The sequence below is a fragment of the Anabrus simplex genome, chromosome 3 (genome assembly GCF_040414725.1).
Source record: "Anabrus simplex isolate iqAnaSimp1 chromosome 3, ASM4041472v1, whole genome shotgun sequence".
In the NCBI taxonomy this organism is placed as follows: Eukaryota; Metazoa; Arthropoda; class Insecta; order Orthoptera; family Tettigoniidae; genus Anabrus; species Anabrus simplex.
Window position 1 is genome coordinate 382,548,083 of NC_090267.1, and position 17,630 is coordinate 382,565,712.

Genomic DNA, 17,630 nt, shown 5'->3' on the forward strand with positions numbered 1-17,630 from the left:
GGTGAGAGGAGAAAGCTCTTCCGAAATTCGACCAAAAGAAGAAACAGATTTATACAACATATTTCGAGACCATCAGGATTGAATATGATGATGATGATGATGATGATGATGATGATGATGATGATGATGATGATTGTTGTTTAAAGGGGCCTAACGTTTAGGTTATCGGCCCCTAATCACCACCATCAGGACAGTTCATTTGGTTTTTAAGGGAAGTGTACGAGATAATAATGGTAGGTAAGGACTAAGTCATTTATATGACCAACATATTAGATGTAAGGTGCGTAGAAAAGAAGAGTTTGCCACGGAAAGCTGCATTAAATCAGTCTATGAATTGATAAGCCAACAACATTAATGAAAACAAATGAAAACCTACAACCTGTTTTCCAATCAATCAATCAATCAATCAATCAATCAATCAATCAATCAATCAATCAATCAATCAATCAATCAATCAATCAATCAATCAATCAATCAATCAATCAATCAATCAATCAATCAATCAATCAATATCAATCAATACTGATCTGCATTTAGGGCAGTCGCCCAGGTGGCAGATTCCCTATTTGTTGTTTTCCTAACCTTTTCCTAAATGATTTCAAAGAAATTGGAAATTTGTTGAACATCTCTCTTGGTAAGTTATTCCAATCCCTAACTCCCCTTTCTATCAATGAATATTTGCCCCAGCAGTCATTGACCGGTCAGCGATGTAATGAATGAAGCAGATATAGGCTATGGGGTCACCACTCCCAAAGTGATTTATTAATGACTGATAGATGCTATGAAATGATAATGGAGAATGTTGCTGGAATGAAAGATGATAGGGAAAACCGGAGTACCCGGAGAAAAACCTGTCCCGCCTCCGCTTTGTCCAGCATAAATCTCACATGGAGTGACCGGGATTTGAACCACGGTATCCAGCGGTGAGAGGCCGACCGCGCTGCCGTCTGAGCCAAGGAGGCTCCTTTTTATAACATTAATATTGTGGTTTAATTTTAAAACATTCTTCTATACATTACATACACATAACCACGGTAACAATGAAATTAAATATTTGTAATACTCACTCGCTATAATCACACTGAGCAAGAAGAAACAGAGAAACATGGCAGATACGGATCTTCGGACTTCTGTCAGTGACACATACAGTATAGAAGATACGTGCACCCTCCTACAGTCTTTCACCGGCGCCGCTGTACTGCCGATTCTGTATAGGCGCTGTCTGTATTATACTAGACTGGAAACCAAGGTCGCCACAGTGCTGCTCCTGTGAGAGATATCCGAACTTGTGAGGCTAGGCTGGGATTCTAAACAATACATCAAACATAGACAGAGGAGCAAATTAATCCTAATATGAGAGTTAATGATATGTAGATAAAACTGAGTGGTTAGTTTTTCTTTCTTCCTTAGCTAAAATAATAAAATTAGGGTAGCCCATCTTATAATATCGAGGGTTCGACGTTTTTGACGATCGATAGTTCCCTCTCTCATAGACCCAACAAGGGACGAAAAATCTTGAAAGAGAATGTTGCCACTCTTGAGGAAATGAAATGGCGTATGGCTTTTAGTGCCGGAAGTGTCCGAGGACATGTTCGGCTCGCCAGGTGCAGGTCATTCGATTTGACTCCCGTAGGGGACCTTCGCGTCGTGATGAAGATGAAATGATGACGAAGACGACACGTACACCCAGCCCCCGTGCCAGAGAAATTAACCAATTATGGTTAAAATTCCTGACCCTGCCGGGAATCGAACCCGGGACTCCTGTGGCCAAAGGCCAGCACGCTAATCATTTAGCCATGGAGACGGATACTCTTGAAGAGAAATGGATGGATAAGAAGGATATAGGGATCATTCATCTTCCACAGCTTTTCTCAAACACTGATGGGACTGAAGAAGCAAACTGTGCAATACATTGTGTACTTAACAGTGTTTTAGGCCGGTTACATTTCTCATATCAATGAATGAATGAATGAATGAATGAATCAATCAATCAATCAATCAATCAATCAATCAATCAATCAATCAATCAATCAATCAATCAATCAATCAATCAATCAATCAATCAATCAATCAATCAATCAATCAATCAATCCTAATTCCTTCATTTATACCCTCGTTAATGTGACTACCCCAATGAAGATCTTTCCTTACATTAACACCGAATTACTTACAGTGATCCCCATGAGGCACATTCATCCCATCAACACAGTAATTAAAATTGAGAGGACTTTTCCTCTTGGTGAAACTTACAAACCACCGAGTTCGATAGCTGCACTCGGTTAATTGCGGCCAGTATCCAATGATCGGGAGATAATGGGTTCGTACCCCACAGTCGGCAGCCCTGAAGATGGTTTTCCGTGGTTTCCCATTTTCACACCGGGCAAATGCTGGGGTTATACCTTAATTAAGGACACGGCCGCTTCCTTCCCATTCCTAGGCCTTTCCTGTCCCATCGTCGCCATAAGACCTTTCTGTGTCGGTGCGACGTAAAGCAAATAGCAAAGAAAAAAAGTGCCCAAGATATCATGAGTGCTTGTGTCCTAATACAAATGGAAATTGCTTCAAACTTTTCCATGATTTGCAAGTACTTCAGAGTCATTTGGTGATGTTCTCCATTTTAATTGTTCACAGTGTGGCCATGATTCAAAATGACTCTTTTTTTTTTTTTTTTGCTAGGGGCTTTACGTCGCACCGACACAGATAGGTCTTATGGCGACGATGGGATAGGAAAGGTTTGAGAGTTGGAAGGAAGCGGCCGTGGCCTTAATTAAGGTACAGCCCCAGCATTTGCCTGGTGTGAAAATGGGAAACCACGGAAAACCATTTTCAGGGCTGCCGATAGTGGGATTCGAACCTACTATCTCCCGGATGCAAGCTCACAGCCGCGCGCCTCTACGCGCACGGCCAACTCGCCCGGTCAAAATGACTCTACAGCTATTGCAATACCGTTATCTTCCTTACTTGAGCCGGCAGTAGGTTAATGACAAAAGTTTTGCTAGTACCACCTGGGGCATCTAGAAAATAAACGGCACCCTCCTGACTTGAGATTTTTCCAAAATTACAGACAACCTGCTGCTCAGGACGAAGCTTGGATAGCATGTCTAGCACTTGCTGTTCCGGTTGAGTGGATTATACTACATTAATTCTCTAAGTTCCTCAGTGTTGGCTTGCTCCCCTCTTGAAGTCTTGGTAACCTAAAGTCACACAGGTCCTTCCCACATATTGCAATAACTCTCTGCTCATTGTCAAAAAACGCTTCGTTCTCAAGTCTTGAAAGGACGTGGTGCCATGCACCTTACGTAAGAGCAAGTGCAGAATAAAGAACTCTTAGGTTAATGGGGTAATAATAATTTCGTGTGGCTATTCCTAGCCTGGTGTAGCCCTTGCAGTGCAGACCCTCCAACGAGGGTGGGCGATATCTTCCGTGTATGGGAACAGCGTGTTTCTGTAATAGAGGATAGTGTTGTGAGTTGTAGGGATTTTGAGGACGGTACAAATATCCAGTCCGCGAGCTAGGGGAAATAACCATTTAAGGTTAAACATCTCTGATCCGGCCGGGAATCAAACACGGGCCACTCTGAACCGAAGGCAATTATCCTGACCACTCAGCCAAGGAGCCGAACAGTTATCAGGATGCATGGCGTAGGCCAACACGTGGCCCAAGGTATCGCTGTATTTGATGTCTGGGTTATCGTCACCGGTGCTCCGAGAAGAAGGCGTTTGAACTGTCGTGTAGACGTGTTCAAAGTGTAGTAGTAAAGAACTTCACAGTGCAGAAGCGTCTTGGCAAAAGGATCATTCTGGCACAAGTTAAAAAATACTGTGAGTGTCGTGTTAGAAGGGTTTTCGATCTGTTCCTGGAAGCTTTCTTTCTTTCTTTCTTAACCTGCTTACCCTCCAGGGTTGGTTTTCCCTCGGACTCAGCGAGGGATCCCACCTCTACCGCCTCAAGGGCAGTGTCCTGGAGCGTGAGACATTGGGTTGGGGGATACAATTAGGGAGGATGACCAGTACCTCGCCTAGGCGGCCTCACCTGCTATGCCGAACAGGGGCTTTGTGGGGGATGGAAAGATTGGAAGGGATAGGCAAGGAAGAGGGAAGGAAGCGGTCGTGGCCTGAAGTTAGGTACCATCCCGGCATTTGCCTAGAGGAGAAGTGGAAAACCATGGAAAACCACTTCCAGGATGGCTGAGGTGGGAATCGAACCCACCTCTACTCAGTTGACCTCCCGAGGCTGAGTGGACCCCGTTCCAGCCCTCGTACCACTTTTCAAATTTCGTGCCAGAGCCGGGAATCGAACCCGGGCCTCCGGGGATGGCAGCTAATCACACTAACCACTACACCACAGAGGCGGACTCCTGGAAGCTTTTCTAGTCAAATTAGACGCGTTGGCAGTTGTCTAGGTGCATGTTCAAGTGTGTGACCGTGTGATGTCTTTCGTGCACAGAGAATCCAAGAATCTTCCAAAAGCCCTCATCGCTATTAATGTATCGTCCACACTGGCACATTTGAACTTCGACTCGTCGGTTATCTTGCCACTTGCCCACAAAGATACTATATGCCGTAACTTAATTACGCTGTTCTAGAGATAAGCTGTCCACAAATCTCAAATCGACAGATGTGCCTGATTACTTGTTATTTCTTGTCTTGTTTTTACCAGCATTACGATAAGATGTAGCATGTGGGTTATTTAGTAAAATGTTGAAGAGACTTTCAATTGTCTCGGGATTAACAGAGCATTCTTCTTTCTTTCTTTCTTTCTTTCTTTCTTTCTTTCTTTCTTTCCTTCTTTCTTAATCTGTTTACCTCTAGGGCTGGTTTTTCCCTCGGACTCAGCGAGGGATCCCACCTCTAATGCCTCAAGGGCAGTGGCCTGGAGCGTGAGACTTTGGGTCGGTGATACAACTGGAAGGAGGGTCAATACCTCGCCCAGGCGGCCCCCACCTACTATGCTGAAGAGGGGCCTTCTGGGGAGGATGGGAAGATTGGAAGGGATAGAGAAGGAAGATGTTTACATAGAACAGGCAGTAAAGGAAATCCAAGATGAATTTGTAAAGGGAATCACAATCCAAAGAGAGGAAATCAAGACCTTGAGATTTGCCGATGATATTGTTATTTTATCTGAGACTGCAGAAGATCTCAAGAAGCTGCTGGATGGTATGGACAAAGTCTTGGGTAAGGGGTACAAGATGAAAATAAATAAGTCCAAAACAAAAGTAATGGAGTGCAGTAGAACGAAGGCAGGTGATGAAGGAAATATTAGATTAGGAAATGAAGTCTTAAAGGAAGTAGATGAATATTGTTACTTGGGTAGTAAAATAACTAACGATGGCAGAAGTAAGGAGGAAAGAAAATACAGACTAGCACAAGCAAGGAAGAGCTTTCTTAAGAAAAAAAATTTGCTCACTTCAAACATTGATATAGGAATTAGAAAGATTTTCTGAAGACTTTCATCTGGAGCGTGGCATTGTGTGGAAGTGAAATATGGACGATAACTAGCTCGGAAAGAAATAGAATAGAGGCTTTTGAAACGTGGTGTTACAGAAGAATGCTGAAGGTGAGATGCATAGATCGAATCACAAATGAAGAGATACTGAATCGAATCGGTGAGGGAAGATCGATTTGACTAAATTTGACGAAAGAAGAGATAGAATGATAGGGCACATCTTAAGACGCCCAGGACTTGTTCAGTTGGTTTTTGAAGGAAGTGTAGGTGGTAAGAACGGTAGGGGTAGACCAAGGTATGAATATGACAAGCAGATTGGAGCAGATGTAGGATGCAATAGTTACGTAGAAATGAAAGTTTGACACAGGATAGGGTGACATGGAGGGCTGCATCAAACCAGTCTATGGTCTGATGACTCAAACAACAACAACAACAGACAAGGAAGAGGGGAGGAAGCGGCCGTGGCCTTAAGTTAGGGACCACCCCGGCATTCATCTGGAGAAGAAGTGGGAATCGAACCCACCTCTCCTCAGTTAACCTCCCGAGGCTGAGTGGATCCCGTTCCAGCCCTCGTACCACTTTTCGAATTTCGTGGCAGAGTCGGGAATCGAACCCGGGCCTCCGGGGGTTGCAGCTAATCCACCGAGGCGAACATGTATAGAATTCTCACTACAAATTCTGTTCTCAAGACTTAAACATCACATTAAGCTGACCGTATAATGGTTGGCAATTTTCAGTAGGCTGTAAATCTGAAATGTACTTACGAATCATCCCCCGAATCTTAAAACAGTAAGGACATAATCCCGAAATGCCGTATGGCTTTTAGTGCCGAGATATCCCAGGACGGGTTCGGCTCGCCAGGTGCAAGTCTTTCTATTTGACACCTGTAGGCGACCTGCGCGTCGTGATGAGGATTAAATGATGATGAAGACAACATATACACCCAGCTCCCGGGTCATTGGAATGAACCAATTAAGGTTAAAATCCCCGACCCGGCCGGGAATCGAACCCGGGACCCTATGAACTGAAGGCCAGTACGCTGACCGTTAAGCCAACGAGTCGGCCGTGGCTACGGTTAGCAGACAAGGCTAAAAAGGAGAATAAAAATGTTATTGTTTTTACGTTCCACTAACTGCAGTACTTTGGAAGGTTTTCGGAGGGGACGAGGTGCCAAAATTTTGTCCCGCAGGAGTTCTTTTACGTACCAATAAATCTACCGACACGAGACTGCCGTATTCGAGCACCATTTTCACCATTTCGACCAGTCATTCGTCGTTTGGGAGAGCTCCGGAACAGTCGCTTGTTCGCTCTGCACTGTACACTATTGCTGGGAGCGTTGTGCTACGGGGCGCAGTGTCTCGACCGTTAGACTCCATTGTTGTGTTCACATTATTTATTCTAATTCAACAGGGAGTGAGCATTTTTGTCTGCGGCTGTCTTCACATTTACTTGTGATACAGCCAACATTTTTATCATTTCCGGCTCGAATTCACTGTGCTACGTGCCCGCGACCACCACTGCAGTGACTGGGGGTCCTGGTTCGACTCGAGTCACGGGCTGCTAGGCCCGCGCTGGGGAGCGCGCTCCTGGAGTTTTTCTTCGTCTCTGCTCCTGAACTTCGCCTGCTTCGTTGCTCTGCTGGTCCCGTACCGTAACTGGTAGTGTTAGGAGAGCAAATTAGCGTTACGGTACGGCCTAGGACTAGTTGTAAGCCCCCCTAAATTTGACTGTTGCTTCGGCAGCCAACGTAACTCTCAGTGGAACTTATTGACCGGAGTTCGTGTCTTGTCTGTGGCCGCAACCACTATAAAAACTCGCCCTGACACGAGCACGACAATAAGCCAACACTTTTTTCAGTCCACTTCGGTGTTTGACGTCCCTCCTGCTCACACTACCCGTTTTAAGACTGGACTGTTTTGGTACGCACCGAGTACCATTGTCTTTCCCCCCACCCCCCTGTATTTTCCCCTGTCTCGACAGGGAAAATTATCATGAACACTAACATTAGACCGGTAACATTTGTCAACCTGAACGCGCCATCGAACCACGGACCAGCGCGCCCGGGCCCTAGCCTAGTCAGGTTGACGATGAGTAAACCCAACCGTATAAGCTCCCAAGAACTCACTAATGCCAGTCTCCCTGGAGTGAGCATTAAGTCAACATACGCGCAGTATGTCCCGCCAGATACCATTCCCCGAAATTTGATCGGCCTCAGTCAGAGGGTCAGCCCCCGTCCAGTCACGACTGAAGTGCAGCCCGTGATTACTTCCCAAGCCACTGCTTGCAATCTGGATCCTGCTGACTTTACTACCCCCCCCCCCCCCCCGGCTCGCCACCAGAGGAAGCGGAGGCGCAAGGACTCCCCCCCCCACCTCCCCCCACCTCCCCCACACCTGTTCAGATAACGAACAGGTACCAGGTCTATAATACGCTTCCTGAAGAGGTGGTTTCAGGGCAAACATCTCACCCTGTTCCACCCCAACCCCCAGCTACTAGATCCAGACTCAGCTCTGATGCCTCCTCTGGGTCCGGCTCCAGCACCAGCTCTCGCTCCCCCTCCCCTACACAGGAGCATCAAGAGAACCAGCCCACACGCCGCATTAATATCCCACCTGTCTATGTGCGGGACATCAAGGACATCAACGCCCTCACTAAACTTTTCAAGGAGAAAAATATAGATTACTCCATCAAAACCCTGCATGATGGGATCAGGATCCAAACCAGATCTGTCCATGATTTTGAAACCTTAAAGCAAACACTACGGACACATAATGGACAGTATCACTCCAGACAGCTCCACCTAGATAAAATTAAGAAAGTGGTAATTCGCAGGCTGCACGCCACCCAGGACCCAGATGAAATTAGTGATGAACTCACGTCGGCTGGCTTCAAAGTCAACTCTGTGGCCCAGATGACGTCACAGAGGACTAAGAGGAAGATGCCTCTGTTCCTCGTGGCGTACTCTCAAGCCTCAGAAAAGAATATTTTCGACATCAAATTCCTGGCCAGAACGGCAGTCAAAATTGAGAGATACCGCTCCCCTGAGGGGCCGGTCCAGTGTTTTAGGTGCCAAAGGTTCGGCCACACCTCTGGAGGGTGCTTCTGCCTTTCTAGGTGTGTCTTCTGCGGCAACCTACACTCTATACAAGACTGCCCAATCAAGGGGGTCCCCAACAATAGCTCTAAGTGCGTCAACTGTGGTGAAGCCCACACAGCTAACTACAGGAGTTGCCAGGACTATCGTAGGCTGATAGACAGCCAATCAGCCCGGCTCCCTTCTGTCAAGAAGTGGGCTGCGGGTCCCCATCCTTCCAGACTGAGGCCGAATATTACATTCGCCGCTACTGCAGACCCTAACTCCCCCACTGAGGCAACTGACAACTTGATCCCCCCACCCCCCTATTCTCTGATGAGGCCTTTCCCCCACTGCCCGAAACAGCCAGCCCCTGCCCCCTGCAGCAGGAGACTGCCCCCCTCCCCGCCCAGTCAAACCAACCCCCCCTCCCCCTCTCAGAACTATTGGAGCTTTACAAGCTCTTTACTGACCCCGCCTTTAGCGGGACACTAAATCTCATTAAGACCACCCTCCGTCCACTACTTTTTGCCCCCACCAAGGAGCAGAAATTTGAAATAATTTTAAATGCTCTTTTCTCCTGTCTGCAGAATAGTAACTAGGAAGCCCTCATGCCCCAACGAGTTGAGAGTCCTTTTCTGGAATGCAGAAGGTATTAGACAAGATCGTGTTGAGTTCCTCTCTGATGAGTGCATAGATATTGCCCTCATCGGCGAGACCTTCTTAAAACCCGGACACACGTTCTCTGTACCCAACTTTATTGCCTACCGAGACGATCGTCACGACCGTCGCAAGGGTGGCACGGCTATCTTCGTAAGGAACACTCTTGCTCACCACCGTGTTCCTACCCCTGCAGACCTCACGGGTATCGAAGCTACGACCGTGCAAGTCACCACCCGAAAAGGTCCTCTCAATCTCACGGCATGCTATTTCCCCCCTGGTGCCCCCTTCGACCCAGCTGACCTAGACCGCCTCTTCGCAAACAACGTCCCCACGATTGTTGCAGGCGACTACAACGCCAAGTCCCCACGTTGGAACAGTCGCTCCACAAACCCACGTGGTAAACTCCTAGAAAGGTACCTGGATCAGCGAAAACTCATCTCTCATGCCCCAGACCGTCCAACATATTACTCACACAACTTCAACGTGAGGCCAGATTGGCTGGACATTGCCGTCTCACGCAACGTAAAATTCCCTTTAACACTCACTACCTTGGACGCCCTCGACTCCGACCACCGCCCTGTACTCCTGCAGACTGGCACCTCTCCTGAGTATCACCCAATCCCTATACCCATCTATCGTCGCAAAATTGACTGGAAGTCCTTTCAAGAATCCCTTTACAGTTCCCTCGACGGCAATCCCAGCATCCGCACTCAAAAAGATATTGACTCCCTGGCGGATAAATTTACGGCTGCCATTATCAACGCCGCTGAAACTTCCACCGTGGGACCTAAATTCCTGACGGCAAAGAGGACCAATCTACCGACTCAAGTCCTCCTCCAAATCAAAATTAAAAATAAGACAAGAAAGAAGTGGCATGAGACCAGAGATCCATACCTTAAGGCTCTTTTGAACCGGCAAAGAAGGAACCTCCGTATCCTCATCACAAACCACAATGCCGAGGCCTGGCGGTCTAGGCTTGCTGAACTAAAAACCCAAGACGGCCCACTCCACAGAATGGCAAATAAGTTCTTTCAGACCAGGACTGGCATACCCACCCTACATGGGCAGCGTAGTTTTGCCCACTCTGATAAGGAGAAGGCTAATGCTATGGCTGACACGTTTGAATCCACATGTCAGCCCAATGACGACTTCTCTGATGAGGACTTCATTGAGCGTGTGGAGAGGGAGCTTGACCGGCTTGAGGATCCCGGTCTCCCTCCCGATCTTCAGCTCTTTAAGCCTTACGAACTGCGCATCGGTATCAGAAAACTCAATAGCAGGAAGTCCCCTGGCTTGGACGGTGTTTCGGCGGAATTCCTCAAACACCTTCCTAGAAAGGTTCTTACCTATCTCACTAAACTATTCAATGCGATCCTGCCGACCCTGCGTTTCCGCAGAACTACCGCCCAATTTCTCTACTGTCAATCATTTCTAAGCTATTCGAGTCCCTCCTCCATTCCAGACTTTATCAATTTATCAACGATAGAAATTTAATTAACGATGAGCAGTTCGGGTTCAGGGAGGGCCACTCCACGACCCATCAGCTATTAAGACTGGTTGAAGAAATCACCAAAAACTTCAACCATAGACATCACACAGGAGTCTGTTTCCTTGAGATCGCGCGCGCCTTTGATAGAGTGTGGCACTAGGGGCTGATTTACAAGCTTCATCTCCTTGGTTTCCCGCACTACATCATTAGGCTCTTTACCAGACAGATAGAACCTTCCAAGTTGAAGTCAACGGGGTACTCTCAGATCCACACCCCCTTGCGGTCGGTGTTCCACAAGGTGGAGTACTCTCTCCAACTCTCTTTAATCTGTTCATGTCAGATATGCCTAAACCGGCGCGTGCGAAAGTCTATCTCTACGCGGACGATACGGCTATCTCCTCTGTCTCGTGGCAGCCCTCTAGGTTTAAGACCAACATTCAGGATGCTCTCTCCACTCTCGAACCTTGGTTCGAGAAATGGAGAATCAAAATTAATGTCAACAAGAGTTCGAACACTCTCTTTTCTAAGAGAACCAGAACTGACTCTGACCCCCTGGACTTCTTTGGCGAAGTCATCAGGTGGTCAGACACTACAAAGTACCTGGGGGTTACGCTGGACAGGGGACTAACCTATCGAAATCACATCAACATTACTGCGGCCACTGCAAACCGCCGACTTTCCAAATTGTACCCGCTTATGAAAGCCGAGAATGGGCTCACACGAGTAAACAGACTCCTGTTGTACAAAACGACCATACGTCCGACCCTAGAGTATGCCAGCTCTATCTGGGAAGGTGCGGCCAAGACGCATCTGGCGAGGTTGCAACGTGTTCAGAATAAGGCACTGCGCTTCATCTCAGATGCGCCTTGGTTTACTCGTAATTCCGATCTCCACAGAGACAACAACATAGCTCCCATCACCGAGCGCATTATGAAGCAAGCCAGGAAGCTCTATGCGAAACTCGGTTCCATCCAAAACCCCCTCATTAGGGAACTTGGGAATTATGAAACTGAAGGTCTCCGTTACAAGAGGCCTAAAGTCTTAGTCTCTGATCCCCCCACCCTGCCGTAAGGCTACCGCCCCCCCTCCCCACCCACCATCTGGCACCAGGTCATATTCTGACCAGTCAATAGCTAATTTAACTCGGCCATCATTATCCAAAAAATGTCCAGTATAGTACAACAATCATTCCAGAAACAGCACTCAAAGCCTCAATAGGCTGATGGGCTACAATCCTCACTGAGTCAGGATCGAACCGGCCAAGTTGGAGTCAGAAGGCCAGTGCCTCAACCTTCTGGGCCACTCAGCCCGGCTACAAACTTAATAGTACTACTATGCTGTCTTATATCGTTCACTATTTTTTTTTTTTTTTTTGCTGTTTGTTTTACGGCGCACCGACACAGATAGGTGTTATGGCAACGACGGGATAGGGAAGGCCTAGGAGTGGGAAGGAAGCGGCCGCGGCCTTAATTAAGGTACAGCTCCAGCATGGTGTGAAAATGGGAAACCACGGAAAACCATTTTCAGGGCTGCCGACAGTGGGGTTCGAACCCACTATCTCCCGGATGCAAGCTAACAGCCGCGCGCCCCTAACCGCACGGCCAACACGCCCGGTATAAAATTCATGATCATGTACCGCCATATACTCATATGTTTAAGTACGTCATTAACTTGAGGTTGTGGAAAATAAGCCAAAACTTTGCGGCAACTCGAATGAAAACATTCAATCACCATTTCCCCAGCGCATTGTCGTGCGTGGCAGTGTACGCAGATTTCATTTAACAACCCTACACAGAATAATTCAATGGAAGTTTCATCTTAGAGTTCCGAGCCAACGGACTTCTTTCCCTATTGTTGAAACTATTAACACGATACCCAATTTTATTTCTGATGTCTGCAATGTTTCGTAAAGTACCATCCCTTCTAGGGCGTCCTCTCTTAGGAATAGAACTTATTTCACGTTTATTTTTCTTCCTTTCTTTCTTTCTTTCTTAATCCATTTACCTTCCAGCATTGGCTTTTCCCTCGGACTCAGCGAGTGATCCCACCACTAGCGCCTCAAGGGCAATGTCCTGGAGAATGAGACTTTTGGTCGGGGGATGAAACTGCCGAGGAGGACCAATACCTCGCCCAGGCGGTCTCACCTGCTATGCTGAACAAGAGCGTTGTGGGGATGGGGGGGGGGGCGATGGGGGCATCGGAAGGGGTAGACAAGGAAGAGGGAAGAAAGCGGCCGTGGCCTTAAGTTAGGTACCATCCCGACATTTCCCTGGAGGAGAAGTGGGAAACCACGGAAAACCACTTCGAGAATGGCGGAGGTGGAATCGGACCCCCTCTACTCAGTTGACCTTCCGAGCTTGAGTGGACCCTGTTCCAGTTCTTGTACCACTTTTCAAATTCGTGGAATCGAACCCGGGTCTCCGGAGATGGCAGCGAATCATACTAACCACTTCAACACAGAGGCGGACATTTCACATCTCACAAAAGAATATCTAAAACCGGAAGTGTGCTCTCCAGCACTTAAAATGAAGAACATGGCAATAATTAGGTTTGTAATACGTAGGGAATATGCAGTCAAGGAACCATAAAAAAGAACTGATCATATAGGACAGAAACATAGACTACCCACTTACCGACAATATATTATTTCGTAACTGCATTCCAGTCCGCCTTTGTGGTGTAGTGGTTAGTGTGATTAGCTGCCACCCACAGAGGCCCGGTTTCAATTCCCGAAATTTGAAAAGTTGCACGAGGGCTGGAACGGGTTCCATTCAGCCTCGGGAGGTCAACTGAGTAGAGGTGGGTTCGATTCACTTCTCAGCCATCCTCGAAGTGGTTTTCCGTGGTTTCCCACTTCTCCTCCAGGCAAATGCCGGGATGGTACCTAACTTAAGGCCACGGCCGCTTTCTTCCCTCTTCCTTGCATGTCCTTTCCAATCCTCCCATCCCTCCAAAAGGCCCCTGTTCAGCATAGCATGTGAGGCCCCTTGGGCGAGTTACTGGTCATCCTCTCCTATTGTATCCCCCGACCAAAGCCTCATTCTCCAGGACACTGCCCTTGAAGCGATAGAGGTGGGATCACTCGCTGAGACCGAAGGAAAAACCGATCCTAGAGGGTAAACAGATTAAGAAAGAACTGCATTCCACATGTAACAAATTGTGCTTCTGGCGCTAAACACAACGAACAGGGGCACAGGTTTCTCTTAGGTGCAGACTAAGAGATGAGCAACTGAGGGTAGTTGTATCTAGTCAAGCAACCACAAACATTCTTCTTCGAATAATTTTGGACTTCTCCAGGCGGCGTCCAGTCACTTGTGTATATAAAACAGATTCTATCTTATTTTAAAGGGTTGTTTATGACAATGGATCGTCCCTTATACTGGTTAAACGACAGGATAGTTAAAAAAAGAAGAGATTTCTATGACATTTCGTTGACACAGGGACACACGGTTCTACATCTTCACGACAGATGTGATCGATCTCCATCATGGCGATTTTCTACGAACGTACTGGACTGGATCACAATTAAAGGTTGCACTTATGGGCGTTTAAACGAATATTTGTACATTTAGACGTTTATTTTACATTAGCTAAAAATTTAGATATTGCCTCTCCTAATTGAGACGTCGGTTGGCTTACGAGGCATGAAACATTTAATAGGATTTGGTACCCTACTGTTGTTATTTAACTAATGATTTCTTTCCCACATGAGCATATGTTGGATTCTACGATTTTTATTCGAAAATGATGTTCGGGAGTATATGCATTATTTAATCTCTTTCTTATTAACGTGGTGATATGCTGTCTTGTATATGATTCTTCTGCGAAGCACGGTTTTTTAACATTGTCATCTTACTGCGAATATTTCTACAGTGTGAAATGATGAAAGTTTTGTTAATCTTTCTTTTCTTTCTTAATATGTTTACCCTCCAGTGTTAGCTTTTTCTCAGTGAGGGTTCCACCTCTACCGCCTGAAGGGCAGTGTCCTGAAGCGCGAGACTTTTGGTCGGGGGATACAACTGGGGAGGTGGACCAGTACTTCGCCCGGGCGGCCTCACCTGCTATGCCTGGTGGGGATGGGAAGATTGGAAGGGGTGAACAAGGAAGAGGGAAGGATGCGGCCGTGTCCTTACGTTAGGTACCATTGCGGCATTTGCCTGGAGGAGAAGTGGGAAACAACGGAAAATCATTTCGAGGGTGACTGAGAAGGAAATCGAACCTCCCCGTACTCAGTTGATCTCCCGAGGCTGAGTGGACCCTGATCCAGCCCCCGTACCACTTTTCAAACCCAGGCCTCCGGAGAGGCAGCTAATCACACTATCTCCACTACACCACAGAGACAGTCAAGTTTTGTTAATACAATTTATTTTTATCGCTAGCTGTGGCGAGTAGAACGCTCTTCCTACTCCCAAAGAGTTTCTGTGTTTTGATCCGCCACTGTTAAATGTAATATAAAGTTCGTACTTATGTAATGTTGTTTGCAACTTTTTTCTCGTCAAAAATTGTTTTTATGATGTTTGGTTTGTGTATGCGCATGCGTAAAACCACACCAACAAGATCCAAGATGGCGCGTGTTGTGTGTGTTGTACAGGAGAGCTCCGTGTTACCGGCCCAAATTAGCAAGATAATTAGCAGACAGGTCCGGTGAGTGTCTGTCAATAATTACACCAGACAACTGACATCTAGTTCTAGCAAAAAACATGTCTGTATAAAGTGTTAATAAGCGTGTGTCGGACTTTAAAACAAAGTTTGTTAAACGGGTGGATGAATCCAAGCTCGCCTGGAACAGTTGACACCAGCCAGTGCCATCAGGGCTGCCAACGCTAACGACCGCGCCAGTGACAATCTGAATTCCCTCCGTTCTGAGTTCAGAGACTTCCGCCAGTACATCTCGGCGGAAATTTCTTGTGTAAAGGAGGAGTTATTAGTTGTGCAACAGCGCCTTGAACAGCACGAAGCGCAGCCTGACGAAGCCGACCAATACAATAGGCAGAACTGTCTACTCATACAAAGGACACTAGGAGAGTTTTGCAATGTGAGTGAACGCTTTAGACTTTTTCAAAATAATTTCCACCACACTCAATACACTTCTCCATACGTCGAAACCAGTCACTGAACCAACTCTGCCACTTTTCTTCGGTTACATTTTCACACTCTTGATCCCATGCTGCCAGAAGCTCCTCGTCGGATGCAAAACACCGCCCTTTCAGCTTCATCTTCCCTTCTGAGAAGAGTGTGAAGTCACATGGGGCAAGATCAGGACTGTATGGAGGGAGATCAAGCACAGTCAACCCTGATCTGGCAAGAAAATCCATTGTTACATTAGCACGATGTGCTGGAGCATTGTCGTGATGCAAGAGCCAAGTGTTGAGCCGTGACCTTGGATGGAGCTGCTTGAGAGCTGGATGACCTGAGGCAGACAAATCTCACTGTACCACTTCGCAGTAACTGTCCTTTGTGTTTCTAGCACAACCCGAGTCAGGATGTCCCGTTTAGTGAAGATACTGCAATCATCCTTTTCTTCACTGGAGTACCCTCACCTTCAAACAACCACACCTTGTTCTGGGATTTTGTTGGGACATCGTAATAATAAAGCCAAGTTTCGTCACTTGTAGCGATGCTATTGACGTTACGCGAAGTCCCATTTTCAAACTGTTTTAGCATTTTTCGGCACCATTTCACTCGATTGCCCTTTGTTCCTCTGAAAATGAATGGAGCACCAAAAGGGAACAAACCTTTCTAACATGGAGATGGTCGTGTAGAATTGAATGAAGAGCTGGTGCAGGGGTGTGGAGGGTCTCTTCTACCTGTCGATATGTCAACCGCCTCTCTTGCTGCAACATTTTTCTCACGCTTCAATGTTTTCCTCAGTCACTGATTCAGACGGTCGCCCAGAACGAGGATCGTCTTCAACCCCGAAAATTTCCCCTCTGACACTTTTTGTACCAGCGGAAAATTGTTGTCCGATGTGGACAGTCTTTCCCCAGCACAGGAGTCATTTCCTCCAGGCACTGGTCAACAGTTAATCCACGAGCAAAATTGTAGCGGATTAATGGGCGATATTCACCTTTAGACCACACTGACATTTTAACTTGCTTTTAATCCCACTTCTTGGTAACAACTGGTGTGAAGGTCGCGCCTTGCTGTCTTCTAGACAGGTTTTCACCCCTCTTTTCATCCCTCACCATAACATGGGTGTCCATCCAACCGTTTTTGCGTATTGCAAAACTTTCCTAGTGCCCTCTGTGCTCGTGCAGTCTACTTTTTGCTAAAATGCACATCCTGCCACAACACATTAACAGTATTCTTATTCCGTTCACACTTAGTCTTCAAGGAAAGAAAAGCTCACCATCGAATTTTTTCCCATGTTATACACGTAAGCTCTATAGTTCTAAGCCCAAGTAAACTCCAGGTACGAATCCTAGCCAGGGTGAGGATTTCCCGCCACTCGACCGTTAAGTGTATCGAATTAAACAATAGCACTTGGGCTGTGTTGATTCAGTTAAACTAACAAGCTTTTAATGTACAGTTATACTTGTTAATTGCCCAAGTAGAAGAGCTACGGGTTCGAATCCTAGTCGAGGCGGTTCGGTCCAAGAAAAAAATCTAGTGTTCGATTTCCTGGTTATGTTGAGCTTCAGTATAAGAGAGTTCCAAGTTCTATATCCATTGTTCTTTTGTTCAAGGGCGTCCTAGACTCGATCTCGGTGTAGGTTAGATATTTTGACTAATATTACTTTTGTTCGAGGGCGCTCCCAGACTCATCTCTGATTTGGTTCAAATATTAACAATGTTATTGACTTTATGCCCTATTAACTGCTTCTTAGATATACCTAAGTGCCGAAATTTAGTCCAGCAGTCGTTCATTCCTTGATCAAGGGAGTCCCAGGCTCGATATCTGTTTGTGTCAACTATTAATAATGATATTGGCTTTACGTCCTACTAAATATGTTTGAGAG

At 46.6% G+C, this 17,630-nt stretch overlaps 1 protein-coding gene across 1 annotated transcript in view; it reads right to left on the minus strand.

Moving 5' to 3' along the window:
* LOC136867357 (beta-galactosidase-1-like protein 2) overlaps window positions 1-1,214 on the minus strand; it is a 212,971-nt gene extending 211,757 nt beyond the window's left edge. Inside the window, exon 1 of the mRNA XM_067144526.2 lies at window positions 1,068-1,214. Coding sequence (XP_067000627.2) covers window positions 1,068-1,107 — 40 coding nt within the window. The 5' untranslated portion in view covers window positions 1,108-1,214. The remainder of the gene's footprint in view (window positions 1-1,067) is intronic.
* Window positions 1,215-17,630: the final 16,416 nt, after the last annotated feature.